This window comes from Arvicanthis niloticus, chromosome 1 (genome assembly GCF_011762505.2).
Source record: "Arvicanthis niloticus isolate mArvNil1 chromosome 1, mArvNil1.pat.X, whole genome shotgun sequence".
Lineage (NCBI taxonomy): Eukaryota > Metazoa > Chordata > Mammalia > Rodentia > Muridae > Arvicanthis > Arvicanthis niloticus.
In genome coordinates, this window is record NC_047658.1 from 85,594,981 (window position 1) to 85,622,967 (window position 27,987).

Sequence of the window (27,987 nt, forward strand, 5' to 3'; positions counted from 1 at the left end):
CAGAAACATTGCTAGATGAATGGATGAGTGGATGGGTAGAAGGTAAATAGGTATATAGATGAGAGAGAATATGGGTGGGTGGATGAATAGATGAGTGGTGGATACGATGGGATGAATATATATATATATGGATGAATGGATGGGTGGGTGGGTGGGTAGATGGGGAATGAACAGGTGGATAGATGGATGGGTGAATGGTAGGTAGGTGGATGGGTGAATGGGTTGTTGGGCACAACCTATCCTCCAGTCCTCAAAACAACCTTGTGGTAGTAGTTTGAATGAGAATGAACCCCAGAGGGTCATATATTTGAATGTTTAATGTTTGATCCCCAGTTGGTGGAACTGTTTGGGAAAGATTAGTAGGTGTGGCCTTGTTAAAGGAAGCGTGTCACTAGGGTCTGGCTTGGGATTTTCAAAAGCTCAGTGTTCTCTCTCTCTCTCTCTCTCTCTCTCTCTCTCTCTCTCTCTCTCTCTCTCTCTCTCTCTCTCTCTCTCTCTCTCTCTCTCTCCTCAAGCACCATTCATGTCTGCTCTCATGTTCCCTGCCATGAGAGTCATGGACCCACCATCTGAAACTGTAAACAAGTCATGATTAAGTTCTGTTGGTCTGAGAACTTTATCGCAGCAGTAGAAAAGTAGCTAAGACAAATTCTGGCCTGAAGGCCAACGCCAATGTATACATCCTCCCTCCTTCTGAACCTTCTCCCTGTGGTCATAATCTGTCTCATCTCACAAGGTTTCCAGTCCAGACATAGGTTAATGAGAGCAAAGTGTTCTGGGACACTCACGGTCCTGTGCTGTCACCTAGTGGAAATTCTGTGAAACTGCAGAAATGTTTGAAGCAGTCATGGGAGCCTGGAGAGAATTTAACAGGCTCATGATGGTTTTAATTTTATTTAACTTTTTATTGATTATTCATGATTTTCATGCATGCAACCTAATCCCACTTATCTCCTTGTCCCCCTGTGCCTGTCCTTCACCCTTGAAACCTCCCCACCAAAAGAAAAAAAAATGTGGTGTAGAAGCTGCAGTGTGTCACAGTGTGTCCCACGAAACACCCCTTTGTCCACACTTCTTTGCTTGCAAATGTTCATTGCAACAAGTCATCTGTCTGGTTCAAGGCTTCTGCTACACTATCAACACTGGTAACTAGTACTCCTCCTGGATATCCTATTGTTACCCTGTGTCATAGAGATCCTGTAGCTTCGGATCTGTAGGACTTGGCCCTTCATACATTCCAGCAGTTTACAGATGGAGTTGATATTGGGGTGGGCCCTGGATCTGGGCTTGGATGGTATCTAGCTGGTCATCTGCCAGCTCTCCTGAACCCACAACACAAGGGAAAGCTCTCTGGCACTGCTCCAGCTAGCTCATTCAAAGCTGCAACTGGCAAGAGGCAGAGCCAGTTCTCCCACTCTTATGCCCTTGTGCTGGTTCTCCCACTTGTCATAGGTGGTAAAGAGTAGGGGACAGAGCATGTCTCCCCTACTTATGCCACCCCACAACAGATAAGTGGCAGGGCCAGCTCTGCCATGCTCACACCCTTGGGGCTGGTTCACCCACAACTTCCACTACCAGGGCTAGCTCTACTGTGCTTCTAGGTGAAGTATGGGACCTGCAGTTTGCTAGGGGTGGGTGAGTGAACTCTCCTACTCTCCCACTTCAGGGTCAGCTCTCCAGGGAGACCCAGGCAAAGGATGGGACCAGCTCTGCACAGACCTCATACAATGACCAGGCACAAGGCAGCAGCCCACATCAGGGACATCTGACTAGCCTTTGGTGGTAACAAACCCTTGCTACTGCAGGGCCAGAGACCTAGAAATGACTCTGGTGGCGGCACAGACCAGGACTTTACTATGGCCTTAGGTGGTATTAATGGCTATTCAAACAGTCTCTTCCTTGAGTTATGTCTCTCTTCACCGAGCACACATTCTTCTGCCTCTCTTTCTCTTCCATCTCTCCACCACTTGCTCATCTTACCCAGAGCCTCTGGGTGTCTGGGGTCCTCTTAAGAATGGTGTCAGAAGTACTATGCCCTGCCCATGCCATATGGCACCAGCTGGCAGTTATCCTGAAATTGTTTTTGAAAGCATGAAAGGATTGGGCTAATTCAGATATGCAGACCTTGGAGTAAGTGAGCAGTGTGTACATATTCGATTATCCAGGGAGGCAGGAGGGAGCCACCATGAGGCTCCATCTGGGAGTTTGTGTCCCCATTCATCACAGACCCATGGCTTCCCCTCTCCTCTCTCTAGAGGTCACACTGTCCAACTATGGCCTATGCCAGAAGGTTCAACCATACACAAAACTTCCTCAGACACCTGCTGTTATTCTACCCAGTTAAGACTATTACTTAAGCAAGAAAGGCATCTGTAGGAAGCTAATCAGGAAACCTTGGGACAAAGAAATTGCTGAAGAAATTGACCTTGGAGAATACTAGAACAGCTTAGAAGAGCCCAGGCAGAGACTCTGAGACTACCAAGGTTTCTAGCAACCTGCCCCAAGAGCAAATTGCTGCATCCAAGGGTCTGCCTCCTGCAGACTATGTGCCCTGCTGGGAATGGGTGTGTTGTGTGTGTGTGTGCTGAGTGGCTTTAAGCAGCAGTTAGGCAAGGTGACAGACCCAGAAGTGTGACATGGCTGGTGCCCAGCACCATCTCAAAGCAGCAAGAAACCAATGTTGTGTTGTTACAAGTCCAGCTACTCACTGCATAGCAGTCTGACCAAGTAGAGACCAGGCAAGTTTATTCAAAAGGTGATTAGTTCAGAAGCCATCTAGACAAGACAGTCCCTTTTTGGGGGGTGGGGGCAAAGGAAAAAACAACCCAACCCAACCAGGGTCTCATTCTGAGTTAGGAAGTTAATGGGAGTTATACACGGTTCTGCCAGGTGTCCCCAAATTGTTGGATGCCTTCTCACAGCAGGTGGGCTTGCAGGGCACAGGTATCTGTCATTGTCCTGGCAATGATACACTGAAGGAATGAGGACCTTCTAAAGAGTACACCTCATTTGAGGCCAGCTCAATATACAAAGTGAGAATTCCAGGACAGCCAAGGCTACACAGAGAAACCCTGTCTTGGTCCCTCACCCTAGCTACCAGGACTCTTAACCCAGAAGTGAGATCTCCCCAGGAATCCCATGAGAAGAAAAGGCTTAGGCATGGTGCCACACAACCCAACCCAACAGGGGGGCCTTGTATCCAGAGATTCCACAGTGCCAGAAGTTTGCCAGGCAGCCTACAGGAGACTAATTCTGATAACATAGGGATATTTTTTTAGTCCTGTAAATCAAAGATCATTCCCTCTGGCTGTTCTATCATTGCTTAGGCACACATCACACAGCCAGGCAGGCTTGTGAGGTAGCTGTGTTAGGTCCTCTTGCTAATGGCCAAACTCTCAGTAATGGATGGAAAAAATTCCTAATTCATGGACTCACACTCACCCAATCAGGGCTGAGAAAAACTTTTAGTAACCCAGTGGGACACCTCAGATGCCCCTGTCCCACAAGGTGCAACCTCAGTTCGTTCTATGGCAACTTTGAATCCTACCTCTCATTCTGCCTTGAACACAAAGGTGAACAGCAGCTCTATTGTCTCTGGAATCTGGATGACCTAACATTACAAGCTACCCAGGATAATAGAGCTAAAGCAGCTTGGCCTGCCAGCCACTTCCAGGAAGGCTGGTCCCCTAAGCAGATAGGAATTATTCTGGTAATGAGCTAACATGTGTTTCCCTAATGGACGCCTCTCCTGAGGTAGATTAAGGCTGCACTGTGAACCCATCATACAATCTGTTTTTCTGAGTTAGGACTCAGAAAAGCAAAACTTTTTCTTCTCCTTATCCTTTTCTCAAATACTGGCCAAAGGCTTTTCCGGACTTTCTTCTGGGGACTCTCCCCACCCTGCTTTCCCCATGTAAACTGTGCTGGCTTGGCTTTTTGTTCCCCGTTGCCTGGCAGTTGCTGAGATTTACAGCAGAGTTCTTTTCTTAAACTTGCATCAAACTGTCCTCAAGCTTCCTTTGCAATCTGTTTGCAAAGTTTTAAAAAATGATGTTTTATTGATTTTACTCACATATATGTGAAGTCCTTAAAATCATTAACATACAAGTAGCACTATGCAGACCGGGCAATATATATATTTAGAAAAACACACACATATTCACAAGTGCTCTTAACAACTTAGCCATTGTTCCAACCCCTAAATTATTTTATTGATAAGACTAAGACCCCAAAAAGGAACTTCAGTTTCCACCATAACACCAGCTCAGCCCTGATTCACCAGGAATGATGGGGACCTTTGCTACCTCTGATTTCTGCTGACTCACAACTCCTGGTAACTCAGGTTTCTGCTGACTCATGATTCCTGTCAGCTCCTACTCAGAGCCTCTGCTGACTCAAGACTTCCATTATAACTTCCCTTCCCCTCATCTCTCTGCTTCAGGCCCCAAATACTACTTCTCTTGCCCTCATTCATCATCTACAGAAAAGGATCTCAATTTTCCCAACTGTCTCTCATAACCCTGGTTATCAGATCTCCCACACAGGAGCCTCATTAGCCCCCATCACTCTTATCTGTGCCTGCCCTTGGGTCAGAGTACAAAAGCGGGGAGAAGTAAATTGAGGGGCCGCAGTATCAGGGCTGCAGACATACTGCAGTCGGGACAGGTGAGTCTAGACTTCAGTTCTTTTTCCCAGAAGCATTCAGACTAACCCAACTCACAGGATTAAAATACAAGTAAAATAGTGTTGTGCCAAGCACCACTTTCACTTTACAGCTTATCCCAAGCCTGACCACAGTACTAGAACCAATGCACCAATATACAGAAATGAAAACCTATTTAGAAAGGAGAAATGAAACATTCAAAAGTATGCTTCAAGCAACTGGCAGGTTAAGATCTGAAAGGTGAGGCTTTCTCAGTAGGGCTCCCTCCCTAAACCATAAAGCTCAGAACCATTTAATGTACTGCCACATCACACAACAAAGTTGGGACATATAGCATGTAGGCTCAACAGGCAAAGCCTCTGCAAAACAGATCCAGTGATGAGAACTATTTTCTTGCAAGCTTGACCTCTACCTACCCAAAAGCTTACACATGCACACAATTAGTAGTTTACTAAGTAAACAATTAAATTACCCCTGCAGTGTAACACTTACTGTACTGTACCAGTGGTGAGAACTATAGTGGGACCACTATGGACATGCCAAACAATGCAAGCACCTCAGGAGGTTGGGTCTATAGAATTATGAATTTGAGGCCAGGCTAGGTCTTCCAGAAAATGTAGGTTTGATTCCCAGCACCCACTTGGGGCTTAAATTGTCAACTAACTCTACTTAAAAAGGAATCTCACACCTGTCCTACTTGGGCACTGCACTTATGTAGTATACACATGTAAAACAAATTGAGGACAAAAGAGGGAGGTGGGAGGGAGGATGGGGTGGATGAAATAAGCCACCTATGGGTTTGACATCAGGGAATTCTTAAGTTGTCTGTCTCTGAGACACTGGAGGCATAAACTGCATAACTCAAGGTAGCTCAAGCTCTCTCCACACTTGTTCAAATTAATCAAGGATTTCTAAGATAAACCAAGGATGTTGATGGGAGAGGTAACAACCTTTAGGGACACGTAAGATGGCCGAGGCAGGCAAGCTTCAAATTTCCACTGACTGATTTCTATCCTTTGGCTAGGAACCTACAAGTTTTTGGATGGAGGGATGAGTGGACAGGTAGGTGAGTATGTAAGTGGATAGACAATGCAGGCATAGCTAGCAGACTTGCCCTCCAGCAGCCTATAATCTGATAGGCTGACACTATAGTCCCTGCTAACAGTCTAGGACTCTTCCAATAACTTCATGTCTACCCAGGGAACAGCAGAATCTGGTATATCCACTTTATCCTGCCCATCCAGGCCAGAGCACATTAGGCTCTTGATACTGGTCTTGTCCCTTCAGACTTTTTCACTAAAAGTATGGCCTGGGTGACTGACTACACCCCTTCAAGAGAAAGGGCTAACAATCACTTTCCCTATGGCTGGTGGGTATTAAGAATTCACCTGTCAGCCAGGCATGATGGCTCATGCTTTAATCCCACCAGTTGGGATCTCTGAGTACAAGGCCAGCCTAGTCTATAGAGCAAGTCCCAAGATAGCCACTGCTACACAGAAAAATCCCATCTCAAAAGAGCAAAAATACAATCAAGCTTAAAAAAAAAAAACAACAACAACAAAAAAAAACAAAACAAAACAAAACAAAAAACCACTCATCACATGACATAAATCTATAATCCTAGAATTTGGGAGACTATGGCAGAAAGATTACAAGTTTGAGACCAGCAAACTTCTTGAACTTGGTTAGCCCAAGAAAAACCCTAACACTGTCTCAGAATAAAAAAATTTTGAAGGACATGGAGGAAAGAGGGCTTAGAATCAATGCATGTGTAGCTGGCAAAGTCGAGGCCCCTAAATTGTTTAACAGACTGCTAATCTACAAATGAGACATGAACAAGCCAACTTTCCACACAAGGATAGTAGAGATAGAAGCTGTGGGAGGGATCAAGGACTCAGATATCCACACTAAGGAAAATCTCACTTGTAGAGATAAGAGGATTATTTGACTATGAAATTTGCTTAACAACTGAATAGGAAGCTAATTTTGATCCCCATGGAGAAAGACACCATCAAGTAATGGGAACTGCCATTTCCCCAGAGCCAATAAGCCCAAACCTGAATTGGATTCCTTACAATATACCAAACACTGACACTGGATTTTTCTAAACAGCCTATTGCCAGACTAGGCGACTTGAAGTCCACTTTCCCAGGCTCCTCCTTCCCTTGAGATCACCTCCAGGGAACTCAACAGAGCCACCTGCTTATGGAAGAGGATGGCAAAGATGGTTGGGGCAGCTCACCCAGCCAGGCAGGAGCAGCACCAAAATGAAGGCACAGCTTACCACAAACTCTGTGCCTCATAGGAAACACCTGTCAGGTATTTTTGTCACAGCAACTAGTAACCAGTAGACAGAGACCTTGTAAACTCTTTCCTTGTATGGACAAATAAATAATCAATTGATCTGAGGAAAGGAGATCCCTTCAAGTTGGCAGGTAGCAGAGCAGAGCTCATTAGCATGGCAAGGACAGTGGCAGTTGTAGCATTTTCTCAACTAAAGCAGGTACAGACTTTCAAACTGGTTTTCCAAAAAGCCAAGTCCAAGGGGCTTCTGTTGTTCTGAAGAGCCATGAGGGTGCTGAGTGTCCTCTCCCAAATGACTTGAATTTCACACCTATATTAAATATTATGGCTGGACTAAGTTCACAGTTCATAGCCTCTTGAGCTACTAGAAGCTGTAGGGGTGGAACTTAGTGGGAAGTCTCTGGGGAACTGGCCTGTATACTGAGACCATTGCTCTTGCTTTGTTCTGGATGAGCAGCTTGGTCCCAGCACACAATCCCCACCTGAAGGTGTCTGCCCACCAGATACTAACTACAAATACAGTGAAACCGGAGCCACACCAGTGTTTCATTCCATGAATTTTCCACAGTAACAGAGCTAACAAGTCACCATGCTGGGCATGGTGGCACTTACCTTTAAATCTGGGAGGCAAGGCAGATGGATCCCCTGGAATTACCTGGAAACCCAAGCCCTCTTCTACAAGCTTTGTCAAACTTTGAACCACATAGGAAGATGACCTACACCTCCAACTGACTTGGATTTTGTGTTACCTTTTGGATTGAGCCTTGATACCCAAGAAATGACTTTTCAGGGCCAAGGTAAGAGTTAACAAACCACCAGTGTGACAGACAACATAAGTCTACCAACTCTGAGTGATGAAAGGGAGCAAAGACCCAGGCAGAAGCCCCATGCCTCTCACTGGCAAATAAACTAGATTCACTGCACACTCAAGGGGCCATACTGTCATTATGTTACTGGCATACAACCCCAGTTTGGGGCAAAAGTGATCAAACAACAGGCTTCCTTAATGCCACACAGGAAGACAATGGTCATGCTTTCAATATCTATGTCAAGCCTCACACCTGAGCATCACCAGAAATGTCACCAGTCAGCACAACCAGCTACTCTGCTGCGAAGATTCAAAAGGACTAGACTAACCCTGAGCACAGTCCATGAAGGCTTTTTATTTATGCTTTACATTTAAAAAAAGAATCCCAGGATTTTCCCTCCGGTATGTTTTCGTCTTGCCTCTTCATGGTCCATGATGCCAGCAGAGGTTGTCAACACAATGAAACTATGGAGGAAACAAACAACACTGGTGAGTAACTATTCCAACCATGCTTCACTGTGCTCACCACCACCCTTAACAATGCTCAGGCTGCTGTCCTGGGAAGACACACACTGTTACTGCCTAGGCAAGTGGGTGACTGACTAGAGGGCAGTGCACAGGAATGAATCCTGGAACCAGAGAACAGAGACTCCAGCCACACACTACCCTGCCTTCCAATAACACTGGGTACAACTAAGCTTAAAAAACAAAAATTAGGGGGCTAGAGAGATGGCTTATAGGTTAAGAGCACTGGCTGTTCTTTCAGAGAGGTCCTAGACTCAATTCCCAGCAACCACACGGTAGCTCACAACCATCTATAATGAGATCTGGTACTCTCTTCTAGCCTGCAGGCAGAAGAATGCTGCCTATACAAGCAGAATGCTGTATATATAATATATAAATCTTTAAAAAAAAGAAAAATGAGGCATGATGGCACAGCCCTCTAACTCCCAATACTTTTGGAGGAAGAAACAGGCAATCTTTTGAGTTTCAAATCAGCAAGAAGCTATCTCAAATAAAGGAGGTATTGAGCCTTAGAGGTAAAGGTTCTTGCTGCATGTCTGAAGACTTAAAGTTCATCCCTAGACCTGCATGGATGAAACAACTAAAGTACTTAAGTCAAGCTTGTTAGGAAAAGACTGCAGCTACAAAAACAAAGACACCTCAGTTCAAGCCCACCTATATCCCAACTTTTCAAAACATCGACTTTTAATTGTATGTAGAAAACCAACTCACCCAAACTGGCGTGATGGGAGCAGATTGTTCTGCCATTTTTCTAGGTCTTTGAGTTGAACATCAAACCTAGGGCTGATAACTCCACACTGTAAAAGAAATCAAAGATAAATTCTTTACATTTTACCAAAGAAGCATTCTGGAACTGCTGAGCACAACTGATTCAAAACCAACCATCCATATTTAACAGGCACCTACTCTGTATAAAAATCTTTCTATAAATGACATTCAACACAATAAACAGGGCATGGCAGCATACGCCTAGAAACCTGGTACTCAAGAAACTGAGACAAAAGACGGAGTTCTACCTAGGACAGCCCGCGCTACATAAGATGATCCTGTCCTACCAAGTATATACATACTACTTGTATATACCACCCTCACAACATATATGTACATCTATACTCAAGCAAAGCTGTACATCAACACTCTTGCCTTCTCATTAATATAGCACAAAGACTAAACTTACTGTCAAAATTTCATTTCTACAATTTAAGAGGGCTACAGCTCAGTAGTAACTAAGTTTTATTGCCCACCAATAAACCTATAAACTAAAAGCTGCATAAGTAATCTAAGTAACAAGTGCCCTGCCAACTCCCACTGGGAGGGAGGGTGGCAGCAGGCAGACACCAATGTATTTTACAACGGTGCCCATCTCTGATACAGAGACAACTATCCTCCAGAGAAAGAGCTCCACTTTAATCACTGACTTTAGCCATGGAATCAAGGACACAGCACAGAAGCAGAAAGGCTCCCACTGTTTATCCTCAATAGCCTTGTGCACCTCAGATTACTACCCCTCCTCCAAGAACCCAGGGTTTCCATATAGGACAACCATATAGAACTGGCAAAGGCCTCTGCATAACAGCTCCAGGCTGTACCTCCCTAAAGCAAAGACTCATTCTGACCCTATCCTTCCTCTGTTCCAACATCCTGTCTGCTGGCTGTCATGAACTATAACCAGACCTTTAATTCCAACTGTGAAACTCTCTCCAGAGGAGCCAGCACAACCTTTGCAAAAGTAGGAATGAGATGAAGGCCAGAAACTGTATCTACAGACTCACCTCATCCCCATCAATGTGTTTTCTTACTTAAGGGCAACAGGCATTATTCTGTATGGAGTCAGGAAGTTCAGAGAAGATGACCACATGCTGCTCTACCCACAACAGTTCTCCCACCTCTTAAAGGCCAACTAACTGGCCAGAGACATAAGCCAGACTAAAGCTTCCTAAAAACAGGACAGATACTCTCCCACTTTAAAAGCACACCTGGGATGTGTTCTCACTGGAACCATTAGAAACAAAACAAATGGCTCAAAACTAGCCTTGTCACTTTCAAAGACCTCAGAAGCAGTTGTCTTAGGGTTTTACTACTTACTGTGAGCAGCCACCCAACCAAGGCAACTCTTATAAGGACAACATTTAATTGGGGCTGGCTTACAGGTTCAGTACATTATTGTATGGCAGCATCCAGGCAGGCATGGTGCAGGAGGAGCTGAGAATTCATCTTCACCTGAAGGCAGCTAGTGGAAGACTGACTTCCAGGCACCTAGGATGAAGGTCTTAAGCCCAAGCCCTCCTAATAGTGCCACTTTCTGGGCCAAGCATGTACAAACCATCACACCCCACTCTACAGGGGCATCTAGCCACAGCATACTGAAGAATACATTTAGTCCAACTTAAAGTCCCCATAGTCTATAGCAGTCTCAACAATGTTAAATGTCCAATGTTCAAAGTCTCTTTTGAGACCCATCCAATCACTTAACTGTAATCCCCAAGTCAACAAAGGAAACCAGCTGGGCAAACTCCAAACTCTGCATCTCCATGTCTGATATCAAAGCAGTTTTGAGATCTCCAACTTCTTTTTCATCTTTGTTGACTGCAACAAACTTTTCCTGGACTGGTTCCACTCCCTGTTAGTGGCATTCCTCAAGAGATATCTCTATGGCTCTGGCATCTCGAAAATCTTGGGGTCTCCAAGGCAGCTTCAATGTTACAGCTTCTTGTTTCATCACACATGATCTTCTGGGCTCCTCCAAAGGGCTGGCTTCACTTCTCCAGCTCTGCTCTGTAGCACTCTACCTCCACTGCTGCTGCTGCTGTTCTTGATCACCCATGGCACTTCCATCTCCAATACACTGGGGTCTCCTCACTGCAACTAGGCTTCATTAATAGCCTCTCATAGGCTCTCTTCATAGTGCCAAGCCTCAGATCCTTTGCATGACCCCATCAGTCCTAGGCTGTCAACTACGACTGTGGCAGCACCTTTACCAATGGCCTTCTATGGCCTCTCACAGTGCCAGGCCTCAGCTGCTCTCCATGACCCCTTCATGCCTGCAAAACCAGTACCACCTGGGTAACTCTTATACAATTGTTCCAGTAGTCCCTTCTAGCCTGGACTCTAAAGCCAAAGCTGCCTTGATCTGCTGCTTTCTGGGGCTGGAACATGGCCCCCTTGTTTTATTACACCAAGTGTACTCTTTTCCAAGTCCTTCACTGCCTAAGCTTGGCTGCCCTCGAACTTGCTCTGTAGACTGACTTTTAACTCAGAGATCTGCATACCTGTCTAGAGATTAAAAGTGTGGTCTACTAACCCTGGATTTAAGTTTTATTCACCTATCACTTGCTGTCCCAGGCTGGCCTTGAACTCAGAGACCTGTTTGGCTTTATCTCCTGGGCTTGTACTACCATGCCTAGACCTAAATTTAGATCCAGGGTGGGATCCTGCCCCAAGGTCACTATGGCCTTAATTCAATTTAATATCCTAGAACACGGGATTCAGCTCCATTTCACTTCCTGGTGCCCCTTTAATACTTGAGCCATACATATATTTTACATTTTTTTCTTTCTCAGCTTGTTATTCTTGTTTAAAATGCTCTTCATGAGACTTAATCAGAGAACGTTTCCAAGACTTCCTCAGTCAATGTAGTTAATCTGAGTCTCTTTACCTTAGCTTCAGGGAGACTCTTCAGACCAGGGCAAAAAAGCTGCCATGTTCTTCACCAAAATACCACAAAGTCTCTAGGCCACATACTGAAGTTCCTCTCCACTGAAACCTCTTGGGCCAGGTCCGCACAGTTCAAATCACCCACAGTAACAAAGTCTTCCATATTCCTACTAGGTTACCTCATTAAGCCCTACTTAAAACATTCCATTGCTTTCTAAATATAAAGTCCCAAAGTCTAGTTTTCCAAAAAGCATGGTCAGGCACATCACAGTAGCACCTCAGTCCCTGGTACCAACTTCTAATACATACTCTTACTTAAACTGAAACAAGTTCTGGATATTGACAACTTTTTGGAAAAAAAAAAAAAATCTTCAGAACAACAATAACCTTACCAACTTAACTACTGCCACTGACTAGGTGTCTCACCCCAAGAGTAGAGCAGTGGTTCTCAACCTTCCTAATGCTGCAACCCTTTAACATCGTTACACTGTAGTAACCGCCAACAATAAAATTATTTCACTGCTATTTCATAACTACCTTTGCTGTTATCAACTGTATCTGTTTCTGATGGTCTTAGGCCACAACCCCTCTACAAAGTCATACAGGTAAGACTAGAGGGCCTCAAAATCCTTACAGATTAGGCCGCCATTGCTCAGCCACACCATCACTAGCATGTCGACATGGCCCCAAAACACTACCTATTAAACCATAGTCAAAAGGACAGGAATCAAATAGTCTATTTGGCTATCTTGATAACAATTAAAACTAACAGGCAGCCCAGATTTCAGACAGCCACAACCTACTCCAACAAACCCAGACCCATAAACCCTACTGCTTAGCCATTTACTCAAGGTAACAATTTTATTAAAAACCAGCACAACCACTGAACGTGTGCATTGTATACATTTAATTGAGCAATTTGACAGTATAGATGTCAGAGCTGCTAAATACCAACCTCTTGAATACAGACCCTGCAAACCACTAGTACAAGATTGATTTATATACTAACCCAAAGCTGGAGCTCCAGAAATCAGTAGTCAACAATCGAGTCAATTTCCAGCCTTAACAGAGTTTAGGTCTACTACACAAAATACTAACCAACAATTTGAGCAAGTAACCAAAGATAACAAGTGAAATGTGGCTATTAAAACAGAAGCATAGCCTCAGTCAATTCCTTAAATTGGGGAAGTGGAGCAAGGTGACAGCAACACTGTTATAGACAGCTGCAATTTGACAATTAAGAGACAACTGAGTCTTACCTTGTTCAACCTGCCAGTGAGGTTCACAACTATCTTCCCAGCTCTGTGGTCATCAATGATCTCGAATTCACCAATGTAACCTATAAAACAAGTGACTAGCTAGCATCAAACCACACATCACCTTTATGCCCCCAACACTGCCTTTGCCCTTTTCTCATCTGATTCTCTGCCTCAGAATTTGAGTTAACATCAACATACCCGTTCTTTTCCCTCCACTGTCCCCCGCACCCCCCCCAAAATCAAGACACCAATACTCACCATGCTTCATCATCACAGTTAAGAACCGAACGATGACTTTAGAACACGGCCTGATGAGGACCTGGCGTTTGCCCCGCTTTTCGGCGTTATTGATGCTCTTGAGAGCATCCGCCAGAACATTCATTCGCACCATGGTGACTGAGGAAAGAAAAGCCGGGGTTTGCTTGCATCAACACCCAACCATGCCGCTCTGAAAGTTGCCTTCCTACTTAGCTTTCCCTACGCCTAAGCCACATTCCGAACACCCGGGAAAAATTCACTACAATTTACCGACTGTTCAACACTGTTCTTCAGAATCTAGTCCTCCAAGACACTGTTCATAGTACCCAGCTCACAAACAGCTGGAGAGAAAATGACACAGATCAAAGTCTTGTAAATGGTGGGACCTACCAGCTAGCCAAACCGAAAGTGGGGGTGGGCTGTCATTAGGAAAAAGTTCTAGCACCATTTGCCAAGACTTTCCAAGTTAACAGGGTGTCAAAGAAGTTAACGCGACTTAAGTCATTTTCAGGTAACCATTTAACTAACACATACACACAACACACACACAAACTTTCCGGGAGAAGAGGCATTACGTGACAGGGAACGGCCTCTTGCACGGCCAACGAAGTGTAGGCTACCTCCACGGCTCCTCGGGACGTAAAAACACACTTTACGCGCCAAGAGTAAACCACGACTCGGTTCCCTAACTTGGCAGTGAGTGGCTGAGCCGAATTCTCCGTGCCAACCCTGGCCACAGCCGCGTGGGACACTCGGGACTCCAGAGCGCCCGCAGACACGAGAAGCTGCAGGGCCCACGCCGGCCACCGTCCCCACCGGCACCGGCCGAGCCCGGCCTGTAGCAGTGGACCGGCTCCCGCAAGGTGCTACCCATAGCCCCGGAGCCCGGCAGACGGGGACTACGACCCCAGCAGGGATCTATAGGTCCGCGGGACTCCGAAACCGAACGTGGGGTAAAGGGATGGCTCAGATACCAAACGGATGAACACGGAACTTCACAAACACTCACTCACCGGCGAGGGAAGATGGCAGAAAGAGAGTAGGAGGGGCAAACGCACGGAGTTATGGGAAGCGGAAGGGCTATCGCGAGACTTTATGGTCACACACCAGAAAAAAAAATGTAACTGATTTCTAATAGGACAATCAAATGCAAGGGCGGGGCCTTCTCTGGCAGGCGCGGTTGAGTCTGGAAACGGAGGGCTCTTAACTCTGCGTCCTGAGCTGCTCCTTGCTCAGGATAGGCTGAAACTCGCTGCAGTCCTCCTGCCTCAACCTCTAGAGTCAACACCACGGCGGGTTCTTGCGTTTAGTTTTGTTTGAGACAATGAAACTCTCTAGGTAGCTGCAGCTGGGCTGGAACTATGAGGACCAGGCTGACGTCTAACCCTCCGCCCGCCTCTGCCTCTTAGTGCTGGGATTAAAGGCATGCATCACCACACCTGGCTTTTGTTGTTGTTTTGACTGGTTTGAATTTTGCTTTTGGAGACCAGTAGTGGCCCACGCTGTCCCGAGAGTCATGATAATCTTGACTCAACCTCTGAACTGGGATTAATACCATGGTCCAGTTTGCCTGCTGCTCCTCATATTACGAAGCCCAGTGATCCGTCTGCCTCACACCTGAGAACTGGGTTACACCTGAAATGAATCTCTATTGCCTCCTAGCCTGGACCATTAAGTTTCAAGCCAACAGAGGTTCCATAAGTTTTGTTCATTGCTGTTCACACAAAGTCTGGAGAAGCATCTGCCACATAGTAGGCCTTCAATACATAGTTGATGAGTAAAATAGGTGGACATCAGTTTCTCCATCTCTAAAACAAGGATGATATAACCACACAGAGTAGCTTTGAGGATGAGAGACTACACAGATGTGGCAGTGCTCACCAGTACTTGGCACAAGACCAAGTTCTCAGCACAAAGATTTATTGCCCCCAAAGGAACAAAAGACAGGGAATAAAATACAAAGAAGTGTGAGGGAGAAGAAGGGAACAAGGGAGAGGGAGGGAAAGGATATATGTCCTAAGGAACAAAGGACTGCCTCTGCATAGAGAGGAGACAAATGTGGCCCTTGGACAATGACAGTTCATAACAGTAAAAGGGGAAACCTCGCTGGTGGCGCACGCCTTTAATCCCAGCCTGGCCTACAGAGTGAGTTCCAGGATAGCCAGGACTACACAGAGAAACCCTCTGTGGTCTCGAAAAAAAAAAAAAAAACAGGGGGGGGGGAACCTCATGTTAGGATGAGGTGTTTAATTTTGAGGGGACTTTTGATTGCTGGACTTCAATCCTTTGAAAGCTGGACCTTGGTAGTTAGCCTCAGAAGTGACCTTGGTGGCTAGTTTTAGGGAAATAACCTAATGGTTTTTAGCAAAGAGGGAGGGAGAAGAGATAGGCCTGCCAGAGCCATCTTTGTCATGCTCAGGCCAGCCAGAGTCCCCTCCACCTTCTCTCACCTCAGGGGAATCTTCATTCCCAGTCATAACACACCCTACACATGAACCACTGGCTTTCTCAAGGCTTATAAATAGGATTTTGAGCACAGGTCTGTGTATTTCAGACTGACCTCAAATTCACCATCTTGTCTCAGTCTCCCAATTCCCTTGACATAGTAGCTTTTTTTTTTTTTAATGTGAGTACACTGTCTCTGTCTTCAGACACCAGAAGAGTTATGACATCTATTAATTTGGGGGTGGGAGTGAGGGGTGGTTTTTATATTTTTTTTTAATTTTTTCCCCCAAGACAGGGTAGCCCTGGCTGTCCTGGAACTCAACTCTGTAGACCAATCTAGCCTTGAACTCACAGAGATTCACCTGTCTCTGCCTTCAGAGTATGAGTGCTGGGATTAAAGGCATGCACCACCAGCAGAAAAGATTTATGTACACATTTTATGTTTATGACTGTATGTTTCCTGCAGGCCAGAAGAGGCTATCAGATGGTTGTGAGCAACTATGTGGTTGCTTCGAACTGACCTCTGGAAGAGCTGCCTCTGAACAGCTGAGGCATTTCTCCAGTCCTGACATCTCTTATTTTCAAGGTCTATCCACAGAAGGGACATAGAATGTTCAATCTCTGTATACTGCATCCTCCCTTTAACTGCTCAACTGATATCTGAGTGGCTAGCATGTGCCAACTCTTGCACCAGGTTCTGGGAGTCAAGGAGCAAACTGAGCAGCCAGAGAGATAGACAGCTAATCAACACCCTTTAACTGCTCAACTGATATCTGAGTGGCTAGCATGTGCCAACTCTTGCACCAGGTTCTGGGAGTCAAGGAGCAAACTGAGCAGCCAGAGAGATAGACAGCTAATCAACATAGGGCCTCAGGCACACAGGGTGGCAACAGGAAGTGCTCTGGGAATGTAGGTTACCTGGGAAGTTGCTACAGCTTCTCTAGAGGAAGTGCTTCCGGAAGCTTAGCTCTTAACAAAGGCTGAGGAAGTGATATTGTCAGCATTTCACAGTTAAGAACCATGGAGCCAATAGGGAGACTTCAGGATTTCAGATGAAAGCTGTGGTGAGGAGGGGTGGTAGTTGACTAGTCTGAGATATTAGTTAGGTTTCCTTGGTGCACCACAGCATCTAGATGGCCCCAGGCTGAGGAGCTCCTAGAGGATGGGGTGGGGGACGCACTTGTGTAGAAATTGGAAACTTTGGGGTGGCTGGGCAGCAGGGAAGTGGAAAAAAGAAACCTGTAGAAACTGACTCACGTTTGTGATTTGAAACATGAGCTGCTGGCATTTAACTACACCTTACAAACACATAAAAACTAGGTTGGGTGAAGTGACACAGGACTGTGCCAAGTGAAGGCAGAAGGGCCAGGAGTCCAAGGCCTGCCAAACCTTTACCTGAGCCTGTCTAAACGCACCAAAGGCCCCAGACCTACAGTGCACAGGGAAACATTCAGGATGCATTCTTTCCTTCTTGGCCCAGCTCTTTTCCTTTTTTTTTTTTTTTTTTTGGGTTTTCAAGACAGTTTCTCTGTGTAGCCCTGGCTGTCCTGAAACTCACTCTGTAGACCAGGCTGGCTTTGAACTCAGAAATCCGCCTTCCTCTGCCTCCCTAGTGCTAGGATTAAAGGCGTGTGCCACCACCGCCCAGCAGCCTAGCGCTTTCTTAATGTCTCCATGTGAGCCTTAAAATGATAGAACCCTAGGAGTACTCAGATACAGCTGACCTGAGCAATTACAATTACTACCAGTGTTTCCTTTTGTGATTTTCAACTTTCGAAGTCTTCCCATCTAGTCAGGGCTGGCCTCAGGCAGGGCTGGCCAGCCATTTCAAAGCTACAGGATTTATAATGGCCTTTGCCTGAAACTCCAGAAAGGGATCCACATGTGCTTAAGGGTAGAGCCTGTTCCCAATGAGACCTCAAGTTATAACACCCAACTTCAGATCAAATTTTAAAAGGCAGACAAATGTCACCTACTGATGATTACCAACTAGCGGCTTTGGGAGCTGCTATTGTCCCCGGCTGGCCCCTCCCTCGTATTTCAGGGTCCCCTCCACTTTAGTGTTTTCCCTTTGCATCTAGACCTTAGAGAGCTGCAATGACAACAGGGAGGTCACTAGTCAGAGTCATAAACTCAAACAGTTAACAAAGAAAGTGAGACAAAGAGGTTCCAACTGTTTTTTAATTTTTCCCCTTTTACCACAAAACCAAGTAGAAGAAATGATTTAAACTGCCAAAGTAGTTAACTGGTAGAACATGTATTAGTCACACACACACACACACACACACACACACACATTCCAGGTAGGAAGGCAGCTTATTTACAAGAGAACATGTAAAATCAAAGTGGGTGTCACGAAACATTAAAAACCGAATGCACACATGCTGCTGCTTACAGTGCTGGGGCGGTGAGAGGACAGAGGCAGACACAGACAGGTCAGGCTTCACAGCATCAGTGCAATGGATCCACAAACTATGTTACAGCTAGTTCATGGGTTAAGGAGTTGTTCCCAAATGTGTCCTATTTTGGCCCTCAGAAGTTCAGTTCTGCAGATTTCAACTGCTCTAAAAGCCTACCTACTGAGAGGGCACGTGACCACAGTAAGCTTATAAGGAGTCACAAAAGCTATGCGGACCAGAGTCGCCAATCAGCAGTCTGCTCTCAGCTGCAGCCCTGCATTTTTGAGAAGTGTCAAGGGGAAAGTCAAACACCAGTAAACACTATCTCTCAAGTGAAAAGCTGGAGTGACTGAAACACAGCCAATATACAAAAACAAATGAGAATTTCCAGGCTTACTTTTAAAAGTCTTTTTTTTTTCCTAGCCTTAAATATTAATAGATAGATAATCTAGTTTTCTACTCAGCGAACAAAGGATACTTTTATCCCTGGCTGGCCTTACAGTAAAGTCACAAACATTTTAAGTCAGCTGAAAATCTGGAACAAAGATACTGCTAAAATCCCCAAATACAATCTTCTGGAAGCTTGTTGCTCAAAAGTCGTTATGGACTAGAACTAACCTGAAGCAGTGCAAAGGGAATGAGAGGTCCATCAAAGCCTGTCAGATTCCTCATGGGAACAAAGGAACAATGCTCCCTGAAACTGCTGCATTTCGTACGAGAGAGAAGCTCACACACACTATGGTGTGGAATTAATTTTTTATCTAATTCCATAGGTATTCTCCCACAGTGGAAAATCAGGAATGAATCTTCAATGGTCTCTTCATCAGAAGTGGTGAACCCAACCTCTATATTCACAAAGACACTTTGTCAAGCAGACTGTGGAAGCAGACAGTAGAACCAGCTTCCTGTAGCCACAGACCACTACCTTGAATATAGCTAAGCAAACATCAACAAGTATGCAAAGTCACAGTTCACTGTACAAAACAGGAAAGTTCACCACTTAAGTATTTTAAAGGAAGTTGTCAAAAATAAAAATTCAATAAAACAAGTCATACTGACAGGAATGTCCCCAGCTACGCCTGGCACTAGACACAGCACAAAGCCTGGCCTGTGAGACTCTATTAACAAGGGCAGAGTGAGGGAAGCAAAGAGCCACTGTAACCTTCCAGGTGTCCAGGCAGCACTGGACACCGGCTCCCAGGACACCTGCTCCCAGGGCCAGGACACACTCAACGCAGCGGCTCTACTCATTTTTCTTTTCTTTTTGCTTGAGAAGTTTGTTTATCTCCCTTTTGGCCATTCCAATGTACTTCAAAATGATTCCATGTTGGTTTAGTCCAGGAAGCAACAGAACAAAAGTCACTAGAAATTAAAAAAAAAAAAAAAGTTGAGGAGACAGTATTTAAGTCCCCGAAGATGAGCACAGCGGAAAGCAGGCAGACTGTGGAGAAAGTGACACTGCAGCCAGCGTGCACTCATTCACACCGCTGTGCTTTCATCCCACTCCTCTTTGCTCACTCCCCATGAGGCTTTAATGAACTCCAGGAACACAAGAACAAGTCTTTTTTGTTGTTGTTGTTTTTTGTTTTGTTTTGTTTTTGTTTTTTTTTTGTTTTTTCGAGACAGGGTTTCTCTGTGTAGCTCTGGCTGTCCTGGAACTCACTCTGTAGACCAGGCTGGCCTCTAACTCAGAAATCCTGAGGCCTGCCTCTGCCTCCCAAGTGCTGAGATTAAAGGCGTGTGCCACCACCGCCCGGCCAAGTCTTTTTTTTTTTTTTAAAGAGATTTGTATTCTATGTGTATACACAAGCACTGCCTACATGTGTACTGTATGTGTGCCCAGTACCCACAAATGCCAGAAGAGGCTATCAGATTCCTTGAGACAGGAGTCATAGGCTGCTGTGAGCCAGGAACTGAACCAAGCAAGTGTTTTTAACCACGGAGCTCTATCTTAAGCCTTGACTAGAATCTTATGTAGCCCAGGCTGGCTTTGAACCGGACATATAGATAGCGATGACCTTGAACTTCTGCTCCTTCTGTATCTAGGTGCTGGAATGACGGCTTTATTGAGTACTGGGTATCAAACCCAGGCCTTGGTGACACAGGGCAAGCACTCTACAAACTGAGCTATGACCCCAGCACAAGCTGGAGTCTTTCTTACCTTGCTACACTCCCACAGGCTCTGTAAATACTCAATCTATTTATGGACTACACACTACAGTCAGACTTCCCTGCTAAGATGCATGTGTGATGTTTCTTCAATGACTTACCAATCAGGTAGGTGAGAAGCAGGTTGTGGACTTGCTGTCCCACCCAAGCAACCGCAGCAAGAGAAATGATCATGGTCATGAAGTACTGGCAACAAAAAAACAACAACTTGTTAGCTCCCAGCAGCAGACTAACCAGGGCAACTCTGAAGCATGACCACTCTACACTGTACACAGGTAAGCACTGCATGAAGGCTTGCCTCAAAACTCTACAGAGGTCCAGATCATGCTAGGCTCCACTCCTCACACACAGCTTTGTGTGGGGGGTGGAGGGAGATTAAACAGTTCTTTTAAAGGCTGGGAAAATAATACCATTTTTATTAATTTTCTTTTATAGAATGTAAATACATTTCCTCTTAGAATTACTGTGTCTACAGAGATTGATACTTACAACATAAACTATGCTACCTTCCCAGTTAGCAACTTCCCACCAAAACCAAAGCTAAACTATGAAAACAGTTTTAAGTCAGCATTACACAAAAGGGTAGTAAGTATTGACCTGTATTCCTAACATTTCTGTCAGTAGGCTGACATCAGTGAACTCAGGACTTTGCTTCACATTCATTAAGTTAAAAAAAACAAAAATACCATTTTAGGCTTTTCTTCCTTTAGTGAAAAGAGGCGCTTCCACCAGCCCACAGCTCTTCGTCGAGTTTTTACTAGATTACTGCAGATTTCATGAAATCTTTGCTGTTGTTCAGTGGTCCTAGAAAAGGGATTTCTCTTTTGTTATAAATAAATGGCTATAGTACAATTTATTTACTTAGTTAATTTTCCTAAGGCAGAACCTTCCTCTTTGCTTGCCTCTGAACTCATCACCCCTCTGTCTCAGCACTGTAAAGTCCTAGGACTACAGGCAAGAGCCACAATAACCTGGCTGACCCTCCTGCCTCTCTTCCCAAGGGCTGAGCACACAGGAAGGTGCCTCCACATTTAAAAACTGTGTAGGCCGGGCGGTGGTGGTGCACACCTTTAATCTCAGCACTTGGGAGGCAGAGGCAGGCCTCAGGATTTCTGAGTTAGAGGCCAGCCTGGTCTACAGAGTGAGTTCCAGGACAGCCAGGGCTATACAGAGAAACCCTGTCTCGAAAAACAAAACAAAACAAAACAAAAAAACAAAAACAAAAAAAACAACAAAAATTGTGTAAATTTATGTGTATAAGTGTTTCGCCAACATTTATATACCACATGTATGCAGTGTCTGTTACATGCAGAGGCCAGAAGAGAGCATTAAAGTTCCTGGACCTGGAGTTAAATAGACAGTTGTTTAGTATTGGGAATTAAATTCAGGTCCCCTAATTTAAGAAGAGCAAGTGCTCTTAACCTCTGAGACCTTTCTAGCCCCCAAAGTGACTACATTTTAAGGCATCTTTCACAGAACAGAATTATGTTTTACATAAACTATGCCCATGTACATATTCCCTTTCTTTACATTTTACTTATTTTATGTGTGAATTTACATCCATGTGTTAAGTGCATGACATGGTATACATGCAGAGGTCAGAGGACAACCTGTGGGAGCTGGCTCTCTCCTTCCACCATGTGGGCCCCAGGTTTCAAACTCAGGTAATCAGGCTTGGTGGCTTGCACCTTTACCACCTAATCCACCTCACCAGCCCCTGGGTACACACTTCTAATAGTTGGAATGTTGCATTGTGCCCACCAGGGCTCCAAAGCAGCTGCATCTGAGTATCTGTAGGAGAGTAACTTCTATACCAGATCAGCAAGACGGCTCAGAAAATAAAGATGCTTACGCCAAGCCTAGGGACCTGAGTGCAATTTCTAGAACCCCATGGAAGGAGAGAAACAAACTGTAAAAAATTGCCCTCTGACTTCTCCATGTGCTAAGGTACACGTGCAAGTGGGCAGGTGTACAGGGATAAAGGAACACACACATGCACTCTTACTTTAAAAAGTAAGAACCCAGTTCAAACTCACTATAAACTCAGTCCCAGGGAGAGAAAATACAAGCAACCACCAAACAAAACAGAAGTATAAAAATGACAGGCCTCTCTAAAAAAAAAAAAAAAAAAAAAAAAAAAAGCCCTATTTTTCTCATTTCTAATCTATCTCTCTGCTATTTTTGTGGCACAGGTCCAGTACTAAAAAGGACCCATGCTGCGGACCATGCTGTCCTCTCTCCTCTAGTGTTAGCCTGGCAAAGTGCAGCTATCGTGGGAGGATTTCTCAGATCATGCAAGGCTAGGCAGTGGCTAGTGTCCCTTCTTTCCCACAGCTTTCCCACAGTATCATCGCAGATAATCGAAACAGAAACTTGCTCCACTGATGCTATTAACAGTAACTGTTTTTTATTCTCTGAAGATCTTCCTCTAGGATTAGGAGCCAGTGGACTGCTGTCTGGCTAATGTCAAGGTCATAAAGTTCCCCAACATAACAGCACTAACTCCTTGCAGCAAGGGAAAAGCAGTTTGAATAACAAATCTAACATTGATCCATTATTCTTTAAAGAAACATGCTTACCTAAGCCAGAGTTTAATCTAACTCCCCCAAATTATGTGAATTTGTTCTTAAAGATATGAAAGGTACACACTAAAAGCTCCCATTTCTACAGATTATGTAAGTTGCTGTCATTTGGATACAAAAAAAAAAAAAAATTAGAGTACAATCAGAACACTAAGCAACTGAATATGTCAGCTGATAAGAGAAAAATCTATTCTGTTCATTATGTGTGTTTTTTCATTCCTCCAGCTGAGAAGAGAATTAAGGGTACCATGTGTTCTGGGCAAGCACTCTAAATACTAAGCTACACCTTCAGTAGTACCTGGCTCGATGTCTGGATCAAAACTGAGAAAGCCAACATCCCACAGGAAGTTCAAAGAGTTATTAATGTAATCCTTAACCACTTAACTATAATTTTTGGACATCATAAGTAACCATTTGAGAATGGTAAAACTGAAATCAACAGCTCTTGTGTCTCCAACAGTAGCACCTTCTCTCTCTCTCTCTCTCTCTCTCTCTCTCTCTCTCTTTTTGTTTTTTTTTTGGTTTTTCGAGACAGGGTTTCTCTGTGTAGCTCTGGCTGTCCTAGAACTCACTCTGTAGACCAGGCTGGCCTCGAACTCAGAAATTGCTGAGATTAAAGGCATGCGCCACCACCGCCTGGCAGTAGCACCTACTCTCATCGACTGAGAAGACATGTGGTCAACCACCTCTGCACTGCCTCAATGTACCCCTCACCCAACCTTAAACACAACATCCCTCTTGGTTTGTTTTGGGGGGTGTGGGGGAACACTACATGTGTTTGTGACAGAATATGTCTCTGTAGCCAAGTCAAGCCCAGAGTTTGTTATGTGTTTGTGGCCCACTCTGGCCTTAATCTCACAAAGTCTGTCATCCAGAGTACTGGGATTAGAGGTGTGTACCAACCATCAGCTCAAAAGACCAAGCTTAAAAGTCTAATAAGCTCTACAAGTAAGTTTTCAGAGCTTCTCTGTATAGCCCATACCGTACTGAAATGATCTATAGACCAGGCTGGCCTTGTACTCAGATCTGCAAGCCTCTGTCTCCCAAGTGCTGGGATTAAAAGGTTCACCAGTGAAGGCAAGAACTAACACCTGGGGTGTCCTTCAATCTGCTTTTAAGTTGCCATAATAACCTAATACTGTTGTGTTTGGGCAAAGTTGACCATACAACGCAAGACATTTAACAAAAGAACAGGCCACTGACCTTGCTTGCCATGAGATTGTCCTCAAGTGTACTCACAAGCAAGGACTCACACACATCAAAGGGACACATTTAAACAAACTGGGTTCAAGGTCCACTGAGAGTATTAACAGGCAAAGGTACATGCTGCAAAACCTTCTGACTTGAGTTCAATCCCCAAGACCCACATATGGTAGAGAACAACCTCTGCAAAGTTGCCCTCTGATCTCCAACTGCATGTTATGGTGTATGTATTCCCACCCCCAAAGAAACATACAAAGAGTTCTGGAATTCTTACTTAAAACATCCCCTTTTAAAAATACCCTTACATAAGGTATAGAAATAAAACTGAATAAACAACAAAAAAGCAAGTTTTTGACCAAAGTGAATCACAGAGATATAAGAACTGAAAATTCCTGATACGCATTTGAAGTCAGGTATAAAATTCTTCCTGTAAGAGCAATGACTTTAACTCCAGGAGACATCTGATGACCAGACAACAGTCTTCATTTAGCCACAGCACACTAATCATGCAGAGCCACCTACCATTTATTAGAGCCAAAAATCCTCGGTGCTAGAATGGGAACAAGGTAGTCAGCCAGGCACAAAAACATAACAAAGCAGGAAACACCGGACAGCACAGATGGATCGAGATAATAGATAATCCTATTAAAAACAAGGAAAATTAACCAAGGTTAGAGAACCACAGCCGTCGTTATTCCTAGTCAAAGACGTTCACTCCCTCACCCTCACTTCTCAGAGACGGTGCGGTGCTGGTTCCTTTCTAATTCCTCACAGTGGTTTTCTAGAGGCCCCATGGCATGATGTTGTCACAGCTATAGTGGTTAATGTAAACAGCAATAGTCAAAACCTCTGGAGTCCTCAATATTTATTAGAAAAGAATAGAATAAAGCAAGAGTGTTGAAACACAAGAGTTTGAGTGTCTGGGATTTACTCACCTGTATTAAGTTACAACTTTACACAAGAACTACGAATCTAGAAAGTGGGCAAGCTACCTGTAATAAAGGCATTCCTTTTGGATTATGTATTACAAAAGCTTCTCTGAGCACAGGCTATGAACCGTGAGCATTTAGCAATAGAATCTCACTTACAAGAACAGCAGGGAAACCACACCCATGATAGCAGGTGGAAACCAGGCTCTTTCCCATCGAAGGACTTTGTCAGCCATCAGCATCACCTCTCCCCAGCCTTGCAGCTGCTCTTCAAGGCTTGCAGTCTCCACGGCCTACACATGATCAACAGTTAAAACTGTTACTTTGTCAATCTCAACACTTTGGTGGCTCAGAGAGTAAAATGCCTTTTACAAAACTGTTATCTTAATGTGAATCACGGAAACCCACACTTTTGGCACCTAACATGAAAATCCGTGGGTAGGAGAAAGCCTAGGCTTTAATGGTCACTTCAGCACTAGAGCATATGTCCATGATGTTATCATAATATTCTTAAGGTTTCACAATGTATTTCAAAATTCATGAAAGTGAGCTCAATATGGTTAACTAATATCCCCAAATGAACCACAGAGCCAAGAGGCAGTGCTCAGAATATTACTAAATTGAATAGTCTATGTCTGCTCATTTCAGGTGGTTGGCATTGATCTGTTAATTGGTCATTTTATTGATTTAAGCCCTTCTAAATCCATCAAGAGAACCTTTCCTTTAACACTAAGTATATAAATCTCTAAAATAGCTCTTTGTATAATGGAATTACTCTGATGTTGGCAGTCACCGTGGAATTAAAGGAAACTATTCCAACCAAATTATGTGAGCTCAGAATTAAAGTTCTCCATAATGGCTCCTTGTCATTAATGATGGAATTTCAATTAAATCTCAAAATTTTTCTGCATATGTGGCAACTAGTCAAAAGCATACCTTTACTATGGGCTACTGTGGCCTAAACCTATCAGGGACTTTGGTAAAAGGAAATTAGAACCTAGCAGTTGCTCAGCCTGTGCAGAACCCTGGATTCAACATCCAGGAACTACATACACACAAAGCCCAACCGACACTATGACACTATCAACTTTTCACAAAGGAATATGAAAATGTAGAACAGATGAGGCTAATTTTAATAAAGATGAAATTTTTTTTCTGACATCACCCCATACTAGAAATCCTAAACATTTTACATGTTATATTTCACTTAATGCTCCTAAAAACTGGAAAAGGTATTCTTACAACCTCTGCTTTAAGATGAGGAGACTGAGACACAAAGAGGTTAATATATTTAAATCCAGGAAATATAAGACTAATGGACTTGCTCTCCTTAAAATAATACTGCTTTGATGGAAATAGTTAAGTTAGTGATCAGGCCTTCTCCCGTGATAATTTCCTTGTAGAGCAATTAATCCTCTTACTGGATTGTTTGCTGGTATGTGTGTGTATTGTTTAAGGGTACAGGGCAAGGATCTCTATTAGATTGTTGTGTGTGCCTGTGTAGAGGGAATGTAAGGATACAGGGCATGCACTTCTAAACACGAATACAAACTGAAACTCTTGTACAATCAAAACTGTTCAGAAGACTCTCGTAGGCACTTAGGCTCTTAGAAGTGAAAAAGCAGGCGTTAAAGGCTCTTTTCATTTTTGATATGGCCTGCCTTTTCTGGGGAATGACAACAGAAAAAAAAAAAAAAAAAAAAAAAAAAAAAAAGCTTTCGTTCTGGCCTAGGTGATGCAGTTAAAAATTTAAAACTAGCAGGGCCTGGTGATGTGCAACTGTAATCCCAGCACTTGAGAGGTGGAGACAAGAGTCTGACAAATATAAGGCTAACCTTATAGGTCAGGATACACGAAAAAACCTAGCCTTTAAAAAAATTTTAATAAAGCAAACGAGCTTCTCCATCTCGTGCAGCTCCTTCAAATCCGTGCTAATCATTTTAAAGTTGCATCCAGTCCTGTGAGTCCCTGGCCAGTTCCCTGACAAGGATCTCCCACTGTCCTTTCCGCAGAACCCGTTTTCAGCTTCCTGCGGTGAACTCCAAAGAGGCAGCCAGCTCCAACAAACTCTGTGTCAGCGATAAACTAATTCTCTGCAGCAGCCCTTTGACCCTCCATCCTTGCGCCAAGTTTTAGGGGAAAAGGAATCATGATTAAAAGTAATCTACGGAACACGAGATTACGATCAGAGGGGAAAAGAGGTAGATCTCCGGCCTGAGCCGGAGCGCTAGACAAGGCCCCTGGCGGCCCAGGGCTCCAACCTGTTACCCAGGTTCCTTTTTGCCACAGGCCCCTTCTCACACTTCCTCACGCACGGTCCAAGACTTATAGGGCTTGATCCCCGGAGGACATTGGGGATCAGCAGCAGGGACCTCCACCGTGGAGATGGGCAGGGAGTCCCAGGATCAGGCCTGGCTGCCCCTGTAGTCCACCGAGGCCAGGAGGCCCATCCGGAAGCTCCGGGGACAGACTGATCACCGCGACTCACCAGCAGGTTGCTGCTGCGGTTATCCCCCTCCGCCATCGTTCCAGAAGCGCGGTTATCAACGAGCGCAAACACACTAACTCTGGCACCAGCAAGGCAACCCGAGCGCCGGGGAACGCCCCGCAGGCTGCTTATATAGGCTAGCTGCCTCTCCCGACAGCCCTCGCGAAACTCGCTCTTCATTGGGTAGACCGCACTCCGGCTTCTCGGAAGCCAGGCCAACCGGCAGCTAGCGCATGACTTGAAATCCAGGTCAAAGGAGAGCGAAGCTGCGCGCAGCTGAAAAACTCTGACCAATCAGAGT

General features: G+C 44.6%; 2 protein-coding genes across 2 annotated transcripts; both read right to left on the reverse strand.

The window, feature by feature from the left end:
* Positions 1-8,110: 8,110 nt before the first annotated feature.
* On the reverse strand, positions 8,111-14,603 carry Rps15a (ribosomal protein S15a). The gene is made up of 5 exons (XM_034488395.2): positions 14,485-14,603; positions 13,472-13,609; positions 13,214-13,293; positions 9,012-9,097; positions 8,111-8,240 (listed from the first exon to the last, which is right to left on the reverse strand). The coding sequence occupies exons 2-5, from the start codon at positions 13,602-13,604 to the stop codon at positions 8,147-8,149; spliced, it is 393 nt and encodes a 130-aa protein (XP_034344286.1). The 5' UTR covers positions 13,605-13,609; positions 14,485-14,603; the 3' UTR covers positions 8,111-8,146.
* Positions 14,604-18,079: 3,476 nt separating this feature from the next.
* Positions 18,080-27,933, reverse strand: Arl6ip1 (ARL6 interacting reticulophagy regulator 1). Its single transcript, XM_034505586.2, has 6 exons — positions 27,687-27,933; positions 25,358-25,491; positions 24,792-24,911; positions 21,171-21,288; positions 20,586-20,670; positions 18,080-19,677 (listed from the first exon to the last, which is right to left on the reverse strand). Exons 1-6 carry the CDS (start codon positions 27,864-27,866, stop codon positions 19,559-19,561), a joined length of 756 nt encoding a protein of 251 aa, XP_034361477.1. The 5' UTR covers positions 27,867-27,933; the 3' UTR covers positions 18,080-19,558.
* Between the last annotated feature and the right edge of the window lie 54 nt (positions 27,934-27,987).

Coding starts and splice junctions, on each gene's coding strand:
- Rps15a (XM_034488395.2), bottom strand. CDS start 13,604: ATGGTGCGAATGAATGTTCTGGCGGATGCTCTCAAGAGCATCAATAAC. Junction 9,098..13,213: donor TCACTGGCAGGTTGAACAAG/GTAAGACTCAGT, acceptor TTTCTTTTACAG/TGTGGAGTTATCAGCCCTAG. Junction 8,241..9,011: donor CTCCCATCACGCCAGTTTGG/GTGAGTTGGTTT, acceptor TTTCCTCCATAG/TTTCATTGTGTTGACAACCT.
- Arl6ip1 (XM_034505586.2), bottom strand. CDS start 27,866: ATGAAGAGCGAGTTTCGCGAGGGCTGTCGGGAGAGGCAGCTAGCCTAT. Junction 25,492..27,686: donor ACCGCAGCAGCAACCTGCTG/GTGAGTCGCGGT, acceptor GATCATGTGTAG/GCCGTGGAGACTGCAAGCCT. Junction 20,671..21,170: donor AGGAAGAAAAGCCTAAAATG/GTATTTTTGTTT, acceptor TTTTGTTGCCAG/TACTTCATGACCATGATCAT.